At 33.4% G+C, this 14,096-nt stretch overlaps 1 protein-coding gene across 1 annotated transcript in view; it reads right to left on the reverse strand.

Moving 5' to 3' along the window:
* Positions 1-14,096, reverse strand: part of WDPCP (WD repeat containing planar cell polarity effector) — a 276,624-nt gene that overhangs the window by 19,157 nt on the left and 243,371 nt on the right. The window contains exon 14 of the mRNA XM_082852381.1: positions 3,934-4,036. Within this exon, the coding sequence (XP_082708507.1) occupies positions 3,934-4,036 (103 nt within the window). The remainder of the gene's footprint in view (positions 1-3,933; positions 4,037-14,096) is intronic.

The raw sequence follows: 14,096 nt of genomic DNA on the forward strand, positions 1-14,096 counted from the left end.
TTGATAGCAGCCATATAGGCATGGTTTGAGGAGCGAGTGAATGGGTAGTAGAACAGCTCTATGTGTTTGTTTCCCCAAGGTTCTGTATCCTTTATTTCTCATTCCTTATTTCTTTCCTTGGAAGTCTCTTCAGCTCAAATCCTGATATACGGTGCTGATCCTTCCCTTGTCTTAGATATTCAAATGATTGTGGGACAGCTTGTCCTCTAAGAGCCTTGAATCAGAATACCTGAAAATACACCTATTTTCTTTCTTTTAAAGGTGATCTTGCTGGCCTGCAGGATGGAGTCATGTTTGGTTCTTTCCTTTACCTCTGAAGTAGATGTCTATAGGATTATCTGCCTAATACCCTTGTCCTAAAAACTGACCCCCATATCATATCCAATTGTGGGAGCCTTTTTCTTGGAGCTATGTGACCCAGCCCTCTGGCCATAGTTGATGGGAACAACTTGGGTAAGGAAACCAGCTGAATCAAAGTCCTTCTCTGGAAATTCTGGAACAAGAATGAGAATAATTCTTCCCTCTGCATGCCTCAACTAAAGGATGCAGAGTTTGAGTCCTACTGGCAAACTTGCTTACTGCCTTAAAAACTTGAGAAGACGAAAATGGTCTTTGGAGAAAGAAAATATTGAAGAAAGTCCAAACAGCTTTTAAGTTTCTGGTTACAGCTATGTCTCAGGTACACCTGTATTCCTATCCTTTGGTACTAGCATATATCCCATGATCCCAATGACATTCCTATTTTTACTTTAGCTCTTTTGAGAAGGGTGTCTTTCACTTATCCTCACCCACATAAACTCACCAGTCAAGTCCTACCTACAACCTCTTTGCTCTGTGCAGACTTGACTGGAGAGTTTATTCCATTATATTTAAAATAACTACTGATAGGGAAGGACTTTTCCCATTTTGTTATTTAATTTCTGTATGTCTTAAAGCCTTTTTCCCCCTTATAGCCTTTTTCCTCCTAATTTCCTCCATTACTGCCTTCTTTTGTGTTTAGTTGATATTTTGTAGTGAAACGTCTGAATTTCCATTGTGTATATTCTATAGTTATTTTCTTTGTAGTTACTATGGGGATTACATTATAACATCCTAAATTATAATAATCTAATTTGAATGGATACCAAGTTAACTTAAGTTGTGTTCCTGTGCTCCAGCTTTATGTTATTGAGGTCATGAATGACATCTTTATATACTGTGTACCTACTAACAGATTTATAATTATTTTCTATGCATTTTGTCTTTTAATTCCTGTTGAAAATAAAAAGTGTAGTAAAATATTATAATAATAATTGTTTTTATATTTGTCCATGTATTAATCTCTATTGGAGATCTTTACATTCTTCATATGGGTTCAAGTTGCTGTCTACGATCCTTTCATTTCAACCTGTAGGACTCCCTTTAGCATTACTTTTAGGGAAGGTAATGAACTCCTTCACCTTTTATTTAGCTAGGAATGTCTAAATTTCTGCCTCATTTTTGAAGGAAAGTTTTGCTGGATATAGAATTCTCCATTGACATTCTTTTTTGTTTCAGCCCTTTAAATATGTCATTTTATTGCCTCAGGCCTCCAAGGTTTCTACTAGAAACTTGCTGATAATATTATTGAGGATACCTTGTATATGATAAGTTGCTTTTCTCTTGCTGCTTTCAAGATGCTTTTTTCAAGCTGAAAAGCTTTTGATAGTTTGATTATAATTTGTCCTAGCATGGGTCTCTCTCCTGGTTGATTGTATTTGGAGTTCACTGAGGTTGGATTTGTAGATCCATCTCTTTCCTTAAATTTGGGAAGTTTCTGGTCATTATTTCTTCAAATAGTCTCTCTGTCTCTTTCTCACTTGTCTTTCTGAGACTCCCATAGTTGTTGGTATGCTTGAGAGTGTCCCATAAGTCCTTTAGGCCCATTTCACTTAATCTTTTTTCCTTTTGTTCCTCAGACTCAATGATTCTAAATGTTGTATCTTAAAGTTTGCTGATTCGTTTTTTCTGTCTGCTAAATATAAGTGAGAGCCACCCCAGTTTTCTGGAACAAAAGTGGAGTAGAACATTTATCTAAGCTGTTTACCTCTTGATAGTTACTGTTGTTATTAAATGGATCTTTGACAAGAGATAGTAATCAAAGCCATAGGATAAGGCCTGAAAAAAAGCTGAGAAATGGGGAGTAACAGGGTTTCAGTGAAAAAAAGGTATTTACTAGAAATGAGGCAGGGCTCAAAGGGGGAACACCAAACTCTTTGGCTAGGAATTATCAGCTGGCCTAGGTAACCTGATCAAAATATACACAGGGCACAGGATGCATTTTGGTGAATAGTGGAGTTTCTTCATTTTTCTGAAATTTCGTGGTAATCTCTTCATATTCCTTTTCACTCTTAGTAAATTTAAATAGCTTTAAAATGCAAAAATTGCCTCCATTATATCTGAAACCCTGGTGGAAAAGACAGTATACATGGCAACTAAGGAAAATTCTGATAAAATTTGCTATGAATTAACCTCCTACTGTGTTTCCTAAATGGCAAGAGGGATGGGGATGGAGTATGTTTGTATCCCCATGATGTAACACAGCAATTCCTATTAATAGGGTATGATTTCATTATTTAGTTATAAGTGACTTATCACAAATATAAATTGTACCTGCCTCAAAGAATTATGGTGAGGCTTAAATTAGTAAATGTAGTTAACAGAATAGTACGTGGCCCACAGTAAGCATTCAGTAAGTATTAGCTATTATTGTTTTTATTGGGATGCACATCACTATCCTTAGCAAGTAACAATATACACCGATAGGTCAACTGAAGTTACTCTTATCTAATATTATATTAATATTGAATATCCTTTATCCATTAGGAATGAAGATTTGAAAGTGGTCTACGCATCTTTTGGGTTTGATCAGTTTGGAACTTTTTCAGGGTGGGGGAGGGAGAACAAAATCATCTTTCTGGTAAACAACTGTCAGCTTTGGTATTCAGCTTTAGAGCTACCCTGGTAGTATGGTTTTGAGTCCTTCAGTACCAACTGGAAGACTGGGATCTCTGGTGGTGATGTTAGAGAGAAGCCGACAATTGCTCCTTTTGGCTGCCAACATTACAAAAACAAAGCACAAGATGATCCATCAATGGATAATCAATGTTATAATATTTTCAAGCAACTTACCAAGTGGAAACCTTACTGAAACTTCTTTGTTTTATAGGAGTTCCATGAAGAAATAAATTCTATTACAATTTCTGAGGGTCCTCTGCCTAATTTAGGAATAGGAAATACCAGGAACAATAAAAATTGGGATGTCCAGAGATCAGTACTTTCAGAGTTGGTCACATTAGGATAAATTGAGTTTAGAAAAAGGAAACTCATGCTGATATTATTATAGTTTTTAAAGACATCATTTTTCTATATTATAAAGTTTTGAATGGACTTTTAGATTCAATTTAGGCTTTTGATTTATCTTCTTTGGAAGACTCACAGTAAAATGAATCTAGTGGCTTCTAAATTAAAAAAAAAAAATCACCCATCAAACCTAAATTTCACGTGAAGTACTTTGTCTGATATAGGAGGGAATTCTTCTGAGATGTGACATGTCTATGTATAAAAATAAAGGATTATATAAGTTCCTGTGTTGGTTAATTTTAATAATAGCACTAATAATAATAAACTGTTTTCCTTAAAATCTTATGAAAAGAACAATGACTTTTTAACTTTTTGCTAAGTAGTTATTAATTACTGATTATTAATTTGCATATTAACACAATTCCAAGTTAAATATCCATATTGTACTATTTACCCAGGCTTAATTCTTGTTTTTTCTAAAAAAAGACACTGTCTTCACAAAGAAAAAAATTCAAATTAACCAGCCATGCCCTACAAATGTAAATACAAGTGATACTGAATAAGTATTGATTAAAATAAAAAGCACTTTAAAAAAACAGCATTAAATCTTACCAACTCCAGAGGTTATTGATTCTGCATCAAAGTCACTAGCTTTCTTTCTTGCCACTTCAGCTAGTGCCAATTCGCCCTTTTCTAGTGCAAGGTAATGGATGTCCTTTGGAAATAAAGCAAGATAAAAGATTAATCCAAAATGTATCTTAGTCAAGTTACAAAGGAGATTTTGAAAGAAAGAACTTACTGTTCTTTCAAAACAGTAACAAAAATAGATTACAAAACAGACATGGCTGATGATAAAATACAAAAATTTTCTTGAATTGGAAATTCAAGCAAATTTTCTTGAATTGGAAATCATAGCTATAACTAGTGGCAGTTATTTAAATAAATTAAGTCTTTAGGGAAAAAAACAAGCTTTTAAATCCAATGTTTGATGTACTTAGTTTTGTCAGGGAATAAAAATCTTAGTGGCTATTTTCTTTAATGAAATTTTACTATCTGAGATAGCTTCTTCAAAATTCAATTGTTCATTATGATAAGCATTTTATAAGGAATACTATTATACAAATTTGTCTCTGATATTTATGTGTCTGGCACATGTTACTTTATTAATATTATTAACACTACTATTATCTTGAACTCATTCAGTCAACAAATAATCAGTGCCTATTAAGTTGTGAAAAGAGAGATCAATTACAATACCGTTTCTCAACAAGCTTTCAGCCCAGTAGGGAGAAAGACAACTGTAAACAACAGTTAGTAACATAGTATAATAGGTTTTATGGCAGAGTTAAGAATGGTGTAGAACCAAAGAGGAGGAACTGATCCTTGATCTGCATCTTGAAGGATAAATAAGAGTTATAGTAGAAGGGAAAATGGAGAAAAGGCAACAGAAAATGAATATCTGGTGCACATACATAGAGAAGCTTGAGAAAACACAGTTCTATCAAGCAATGGCAGGTCTTTCAATACGGAAGGAATGTTGGTTGTGTGGGAGAATGCAGTGGAAAATAATTCTAAAGAAGTAGACAGAGCCACTAAAAAGGACTTTGAACTCTTTTTGGTACACAGGGTGACGGTTGGAATGAGAATTTTATTGCAATAAAAATGGAAAAAGAACATGAACAACAAGTTTTCAATGATGAAATATAAATGGCCTATAATCATGAAAAGGTATTTCACTGTCCTAATGTTCAAAGTTGAAAAACTGTAATTTCAAACTGGACAAATTTTTTAAAGTTATTACTTACTGGTTGCAAAATTTGGGGGGAAACAGGCACTTATTGCATTTACTGGGAATATAGACTTTACAGAGCAGGGGTCAGTAAACTATGGCCTATAAGCCAAATATAGCCTGCCTTTTGTACAGCCCTTGAGTAAAGAATGGTGTTTACCTAGCATAATGCCCTCCAGGTCCATTCATGTTGCTGCAAATGGCAAAATTTCACTCTTACTTATGGCTGAGTAGTATTCCATTGTGTGTGTGTGTGTGTGTGTGTGTGTGTGTGTGTGTGTGTGTGTGTGTGCGCGCTTGTTTTAATGACTTTTTTTTTTTTCGGCTGCGTTGGGTCTTCGCTGCTGCGCGTGGGCTTTCTCTAGTTGCAGCGAGCGGGGGCTACTCTGCGTTGCAGTGCACGGGCTTCTCATTGTGGTGGCTTCTCTTATTGCGGAGCATGGGCTCTAGGTGCCTGGGCTTCAGTAGTTGTGGCTCAAGGGCCCTAGAGCACAGTCTCAGTAGTTGTGGCACACGGGCTTAGTTGCTCTGCGGCATGTGGGATCTCCCCGGACCAGGGCTCGAACCCATGTCTCCTGCATTGGCAGGGAGATTCTTAACCACTGGACCACCAGGGAAGCCTGATATGTACCACAATCTTCCTTATCCACTCATCTGTTGATGGACACTTAGGTTGCTTCCATATCTTGGCAAATGTAAATAATGTTGCTATGAACACTGGGGTGCATGTATCTCTTCGAATTAGTGCTTTTGTTTTTTTCACATATACACTCAGGTGTGGAATTCCTGGGTCATATGGTAGTTCTACTTTTAGTTTTCTGAGAAACCTCCATACTGTTTTCCACAGTGGCTGCGCCAGTCTACATTCTCACCAACAGTGTATGAAGGTTCCCTGTTTTCTACATCCTCGCCAACATTTGTCATTTATGTTCTCTTTGATGACAGCCATTCTGACAGGTGTGAGGTGATATCTCATTGTGGTTTTGATTTGCATTTCCCTGATGATTAGTGATGATGAGCATCTTTTCATGTGCCTGTTAGCCATCTGCATTTCCTCTTTGGAAAAATGTCTATTCAGTTCTTCTGCCCATTTTGTTAACCAGGTTGTTTGTTTTTTGATGATTAGTTGTATGAACTATTTATATATTTTGGATATTGACCCCTTATCAGTCATATTGTTTGCAAGTATTTTCTCCCATTCAGTAGGTTTTTTGGTTTTGTCATTATGCTAAGTGAAATAAGTCAGACAGAGAAAGACAAGTACTGTATGATATCACATGTGGAATCTAAAAAATACAACAAACTAGTGAATATAACAGAAAAGAAGCAGACTCACAGATATCAAGAGCAAACCAGTGGAGAGGGAAGAAAGGGCATTATAGGCATAAGGGATTAAGAGGTACAAATTATTAGGTATAAATTAAGCTACAAGGGTATATTGTATAACACAGGGAATATAGCAAATATTTTATAACTATAAATGGAGTATAACCTTTAAAAATTGTGAATTGCTATATTGTACACCTGTATATATAATACTGTACTCATCTATACTTCAATTTTAAAAGAAAATGGTGTTTACATTTTTAAATGGTTGGAAGAACTGTGCTCAACCACTCAACTCTGAATGGCTTTGGAATTACCTTATGCTGAAGACTTGAAAGTGTTTCAATCTGAAACTATTACAAGCAAAACAGTACTTATATGTGAAACTTATATTGTGATAAAGTCATTTCAGTGAGAACATTGTTTGACTTGCAAGTAATAGGCTGTGTTATACACTTCCTGCACTGTCAAAAGTTAAAAAAAGAAGTGAGATCTCCATTCATATACAAATTCCCAGCAATATATTTCAGTCCACAGCAGCATTTTTCAACCTTGATACAAGTGCAAAGGTAATGTCCATATTCCAATGTTGCAATTAAGGAACTTTAATAGGAAGTAATTAATTTGCAATGTAGTAACATGTTAAAAGGCAGTCTAGCCTTTAGCTAATAGAATTGTAAAAATGCCTTCTGATCGGTGAATATGTGCAATTAAACCATACGCTCATGGATTGATATCAGTATTTGGCAGTACTTATCTACGAGGAAAGAAATTTGCAAAGTTGAAATACATAAAATCTCATCATAGATCAGTATTCACAGATGAACATTTGCAACAGATTTTGTTGTTAAGGAAAACCACCTTTCAACCCTTATTAAGAGAAATGTTATCCCCCCACAAAAGAATTCCATTATTCACATCTGTAGAACTTAATTATGAAAACTGTACTCAATTAATAGATTTTTAATTTTATCAATAAAGATTTGTGGAAATTTATCATACTCAATTATTACATTTAAAATTTTATCAATAAAAATCTATGGAAATTTGTTTTCTCAAGTACCTAAATAATAACCTCAATTTTTCCTTTTGGCCCACAAGCTTATAATATTTGCTGTTTGGTCCTTTATGGAAAAAGTTTGATGATTCCATATTTTAGTAATACATCAGAATTCAAATTTGCATACATATACTTTTGGAAAATCTTCTTAAGGAAATGATGTGACCAATCTTATGTCCAAGATTGGTGATGACAGCAATACTTTTTTTTTTTTTTTGAGACTATCTTTTTTTATTTTTGGCTGCACCATGCAGCATGTGGCATCCTAGTTCCCCAACCAGTGATTGAACCCAGGCCCTCGGCAGTGAAAGCATGCAGTTCTAACCACTGGAACACCAGGGAATTCCTGACAGCAGTACTTACAACGATAAAAAATCAGAAGCAACTTAAATGTATATCAATTGAAAAAATCATGTTGATTTTCTTTTTTAATCCAAGAGTGGCATGATACTTTCATAATAGATCCTTATATTCAATGAAGAAATTAGCAGTAATTTAAAAATATATATACTCCGGTATTCAGTTTGCTAGTGTTTTATTTAATACTTTTGCATTTATGTTTTTTTTTTACTGAGGTATAGTTGCTGTACAGTATTATATAAGTGCGTCTGTGTTCTTAAGAAATTCTATCACTTTACTTGCACTTGACTGCTAACAAGCCCTCAACTGGTATCAAAGTTATACCAGCCTTACAAATAAGCTAAGGCAGCTTTTTTTCCTATCTTCTTGTCTCTGGCAAAATTTATATGTGATTCTTCACTGAAAATAAGCAAAAGATATACAATGCATTTAAGAAGAAATTACCACCCATTACTGAGTGACGTAAATGAACACCTGACTAAAATACAGATATACACCTGCTTATGGCTGAAAAGATTATACATCATAAAGATATCAATTCTGACCCCAAATAATCTGTAAAATTCAGTGGAATTCCAATCAAAATCCCTTCAATATTTTTCATGGAACTTGACAAGTTGATCTTAAAATTCATATGTGAAAGTAAATGGTCAAGAATATCTAAGACTTATTCTAGTTAACATTAAGACTACATAATAGCACTAGTATATAGGCATATAAATCAGTGAAAAAGAAAGTTACCCATAAAAATCAGTTTTTTTGTGAGTTACTAATGTTAGTATTTTATGTTTAACAGTGATGTAAGTGTTGGCTATAAGATCTGTGGTCCACAAATTATTTCTGTAACATATTCTCTCTCTCTCATTCTTAATTCTGTGATTTCTACTCTTAATTTTTTAACTGTTATAGGGAATTTGGGGTCATTAATTTCAAGAAGGTAATAAGGCTTAACAGTTCTTGAGTTGATATTATATCTGTACCATGAAGGTTTTCATTTCTGTGGACCTTCTCACTATTCATATATATGAATGTAGTTTTTAGTAAAATGCAGTAGAGAGTATATTTCTGTAACTCCATACCTCTCAGTTTGAGACAGTTCATGCATGAATCTTTACAGTGTGATAAAAGACATCTAGTATCTAGTATCTATATCACCCCCCACAATTGGCTATCCTCTGGATACATTTATTTTTTAACTTTTAGATAGTTTTAGTGTTTCAATTTAGTTTAAATGTTGGATATATACAGTTAAATATGTTCATATACCCCTGGGAAATGGTCATATTCTAAATAAGTCAAGAAAGTAAAAGCCACTTGGCTTTGTATTTCATTTTCATGTCTTTTACTTGATTAGGACAGCACATACAAGAATAGAGGACATGCAGTAAAGCTGGTTGAGACTAAGGCTAAGGTACTGTTAAATGATATTATATTAAATACACTGCAAGAGACCATTACTGGGAAAGTCATGCCCTTCTCATCTTGACTTTAAATTTAATTAATACTTATTAATCAAAAATTATTCCACAAATAATTATGAAGTGTTTACTACGTGCCAGATGCAGAGGTAAATTTACTACAAAGTTTATAAAGCATAAGCTTCTCTGCCTCTTATTTGTACATATCCTTCCCAGTACCTACTTTTGTACTTGAAATGTTAAATTATTTTTTTTAACTTTCTTTTTTAAATTGAAGTATAGTGGATTTACAATATTATAATATTTTCAGGTGTACAGCATAGTGATTCAGTATTTTTATAGATTATACTCCATTTAAAGTTATTATAAAATAATGGCTATATTTCCCTGTGCTGTACAAGTATATCCTTGTTGCTTATCTTTTTTATACATAGAGGTTTGTATATCTTAATCCTATACCCCTATCTTGACCCTCCCACCCTTCTGTCTCCCCACTGGTACCATTAGTTTGTTTTCTATATCTGTGAGTCTTATCCTGTTTTGTTATATATATTTGTTTATTTTTTATATTCCATATCTAAGTGATAATATACAGTATTTGTCTTTCTATGACTTATTTTACTAAGCATAATATTCTCTAGGTCAATTAAATTATTTTTCTTCAGAAGTATAAGTTTCAGGCCCCATAAAACATGTATCTACCCCCTGATGCCCATCCATCAAGGTTTTCACATACTAGTGAACTGTGTTACCATACCATACTTAGATGTTTAGAATCACGTGTCTCGGAGGCACATGGCACAAGGAGACATTGTAAGTTGTACAGTCCTTTTTTGTTTCCTTGGTCTCTTTTTGGAGACTTATTGTATAAGATTAAAATGGCATGTAATGGGTCTAAAGGGATAACATAGATGACAATAGATCTGAAAAGTGTCATATTGATAAATCCCAACCTTTACTGCCACCCAATCAGTATTACCTAGTTATGAATGGTTTTATTATAAAAGTGTTACTAATGTGGAAGCAAGTTTTCAGAAAAATATTCAGAAGAATGAACTATTTAGTTTCTGTCATTCTCAGTGACAATTTTTAATTTACTGTTTGCCAAACTGACTTATATTAGTAACATCTTTTAGCACTATTAAGTGAAATTGGCTTCCACTGAACAAAAGATGACAAACACTGAGAGTCTTTGGCTATGATCCATGTTTAAAAATTTACACATATTCTCTCTGTATCATCTAAGATCTGGAATAAAAGACTTGTTATTCCTGGGAGCTCATTACCTTTCACAGGTGGTATTTAATGTACTACTATAATGAATATGCAGATTTACAACAAAAAGCATTTAAAGCTAAGGAGTTCCTGGTGGTCCAGTGTTAGGACTCGATGCTTTCACTGCTGAGGGCCCGGAATCAGTCCCTGGTTGGGGAACTAAGATTGTGCAAGCCGTGCAGCAAAACCAAAAAAAAAAAAAAAAAAAAAAAAAAACTATTCAAAGCTAAAAAAAAATCCTGAGTAGATTTTCATCTTGAAATCATACTTTGGACTAGTCACTGACAGATAAGTTTAACTATTATAATGTATTGATGTTGTTATAACCTTTTCTAATTTTTGTTAGGCTTCTGGGGATTGATAGGTTTGTATGAGATAACAGAAGCACTTACAAAAACATGCAACAGCTTCTACACATTTAAGACTACCATGTTCTGGCCCTCCCTGCTATAATATTTTACTTAGTTCAAATCAGTTGATAATATAAATTTTAAATTCATTAACTACAAGCTTTGCAGCTTTAAGCCGTGTCCAAAACTGCTTTCAGAACATTTAATTTCATGCTGCTTTATTTCAAGTAAAGTAAAATGTTGATACACTTCTCTTTGTACTTAATTCAAAATAGCATTTCTTTTCATAGGACAAATCTGGTTAATAAGAAGTTTTAAGAATTAGGAATAAAATATTTCTGATAATGTGTTAATATTTTAGAAATATCATATTTGTAGATTTGAGGGAAAAGTAACTTTCAAGATAAGGAAGTCTATGAAATAATTCATCTCATAAGTTACATTAATATTAATATAAATTTTAGTAATCAGTTCTTAATGTCTACATAAGTATCTACATAAATAATCTTTTTTATATAAGAACAATGAATAATTATTTTAAATGTGAAAATATATGTAAAGAATTTAGATTTTGTTACCAAATGGAGAATTTACTTGGAATGACACTTATTTTCATGTTAGAATAAGTTTTTAAGTTTTTAATTCATAAATAAAACCTACTGCTTTTTCTAGGAGTTATATTTTTGGCTTGTTTGAATTTTGTCCTTGGAGCTACTGGTTTATTTAAATTCATCTATTTTAATCAATTCAAGTTTTTCATTTTATTCACGTTAACTAAGTTTTCATGTTTATTGCACTGTTGTATATATTATCATACTTTTTAAAATTCTTCTGATCATTTTATATACTGCTATATAGAATGATCAGAGTTATTCCCAGGATATTGTAACAAAATTAAGTTACTATATATAGAAAACCCTAAAGACTCACAAAACTACTGATAAATGAATTCAGCAAGGTAGCAGGATACAAGATTAACATACAGAAATCAGTAGAGTTTCTTTACACTAACAATGAAATATCAGAACAGAATGTAAATAAACAATCCCTTTTAAAATCACATCTAAAAAAAAAACAACTTAGGAATAAACCTCACCAAGGAGGTGGAAGACTTACTTATATGCTGAGAACTACAAAACATTAGTAAAGGAAATTGAAGATGATTTAAAGAAATGGAAAGATATGCCATGCTCTAAGATTGGAAGAATTAAAATTGTTAAAATGACTATTCTACCCAAAGCAATCTGTAGATTTAATGCAATCCCTATCAAATTACCCATGACATTTATCACAGAACTAGAACAAATAATCCTCAAATTTATATGGAAACATAAAAGACCCAGAATTGCCAAAGCAATCCTGAGGAAAAATAACCCTCCCAGACTTCAGACAATACTACAAAGCTAGAGTAATCAAAACAGTGTGATACTGGCACAAAAACAGACATATGGATCAATGGAACAGAATAGAGAGCCCAGAAATAGACCCACACACCTATGTTCAATTAATCTTCAAGAAAGGAGGCAAGAATATACAAATGGGAAGACACAGTCTCTTCAGCAAGTAGTTCTGGGAAAGTTGGACAGCTGCATGTAAATCAATGAAGTTAGAACACACCCTCACACTATACACAAAAGTAAGTTCAAAGTGGCTTAAAGACTTAAATATAAGACATGACACCATAAAACTCCTAGAAGAGAACATAGGCACAACATTCTCTTACATAAATCAAGCCAGTGTTTACTTAGGTCAGTCTCCCAAGGCAATAGAAATAAAAGCAAAAATAAACAAATGGGACCTAATCAAACTTCTAAGCTTTTGCACAGCAAAGGAAACCATAAACAAAACAAAAAGACAACCTACAGACTGGGAGAAGATATTTGCAAATGATGCAACCGACAAGGGCTTAATTTCCAAAATATATAAACAGCGCATACAACGCAATAACGAAAAAGCAAACAACCCAATCAAAAAATGGGCAGAAGACATAAACATTTCTCTAAGGAAGACCAACAGGCACATGGCCAACAGGCACATGAAAAGATGCTCATCATTGCTGATTATCAGAGAAATGCAAATCAAAACTGCAATGAGGTACCACCTCACACCAGTCAGAATGGCCATAATTAAAAAGTCTACAAATCATAAATGATGGAGAGGATGGGGAGAAAAGGGAACCCTCTTACACTGTTGGTAGGAATGTAAATTGGTACAGCCACTATGGAGAACAGTATGGAGGTTCCTTAAAAAACTAAAAATTGAGGTACCATATGATCCAGCAATCCCACTCCTGGGCATATACCCAGACAAAACTATAATTAGGAAATATACATGCACTCCCTATGTTCATAGCAGCACTATTTACAATAGTCAAGATATGGACATAATCTAAATGTCCATCGATAGATGAATGGGTAAAGAAGATGTGATATGTGTATACGTACGTGTATGTGTATATATATATTTACACACACACACACACACACACAATGGAATATTACTCAGCCATGAAAAACAATGAAATAATGCCATTTGCAGCAACATGGATGGATCTGGAGATTATCAAACTAAATGAAGTAAGTCAGAGAGAGAAAGACAAATACCATATGATACCACTTTATGTGGAATCTAAAATATGACACAAAAGAACAAATCTATGAAACAGACTTACAGACGTAGAGAACAGAACTGTGGTTGCCAAGGGGTGGGGGGGAGGAAAGGATTGAGAGTGTGAGATTAGCAGATTCAAACTATTATATATAGGATGGATAAAGAACAAGGTCCTACTGTATAGCACAGGGAACTATATTCAATATCTTGTGATAAACGATAATGGAAAAGAATATGAATAAGAATATATGTATAACTGAATCACTTTGCTGTACAGCAGAAATTAACACAACATTGTAAACCAACTATGCTTCAATAAAATTAAAAAAAAAACAAAAAACCATCAAGTTGCCAAACAATGTTTTAATATGCTACTAAAACACTAAAACAGAAGTTTTATTTAAAAACAGGGATATAGATGAATATATATGCATCTTTAGTTTTATATATATATATACTATATATACTATATATATAGTATATATATATAGTGTGTATATATATTTATATATATACTATAAATGAAGGATAAAACCAAAAGTGACTACCTCACTTTTGGTGAGAAGGACTAAGAAGATGTGACCCTA

Source organism: Leucopleurus acutus (genome assembly GCF_964270905.1).
Source record: "Leucopleurus acutus genome assembly, chromosome: 12".
Taxonomy (NCBI): Eukaryota; Metazoa; Chordata; class Mammalia; order Artiodactyla; family Delphinidae; genus Leucopleurus; species Leucopleurus acutus.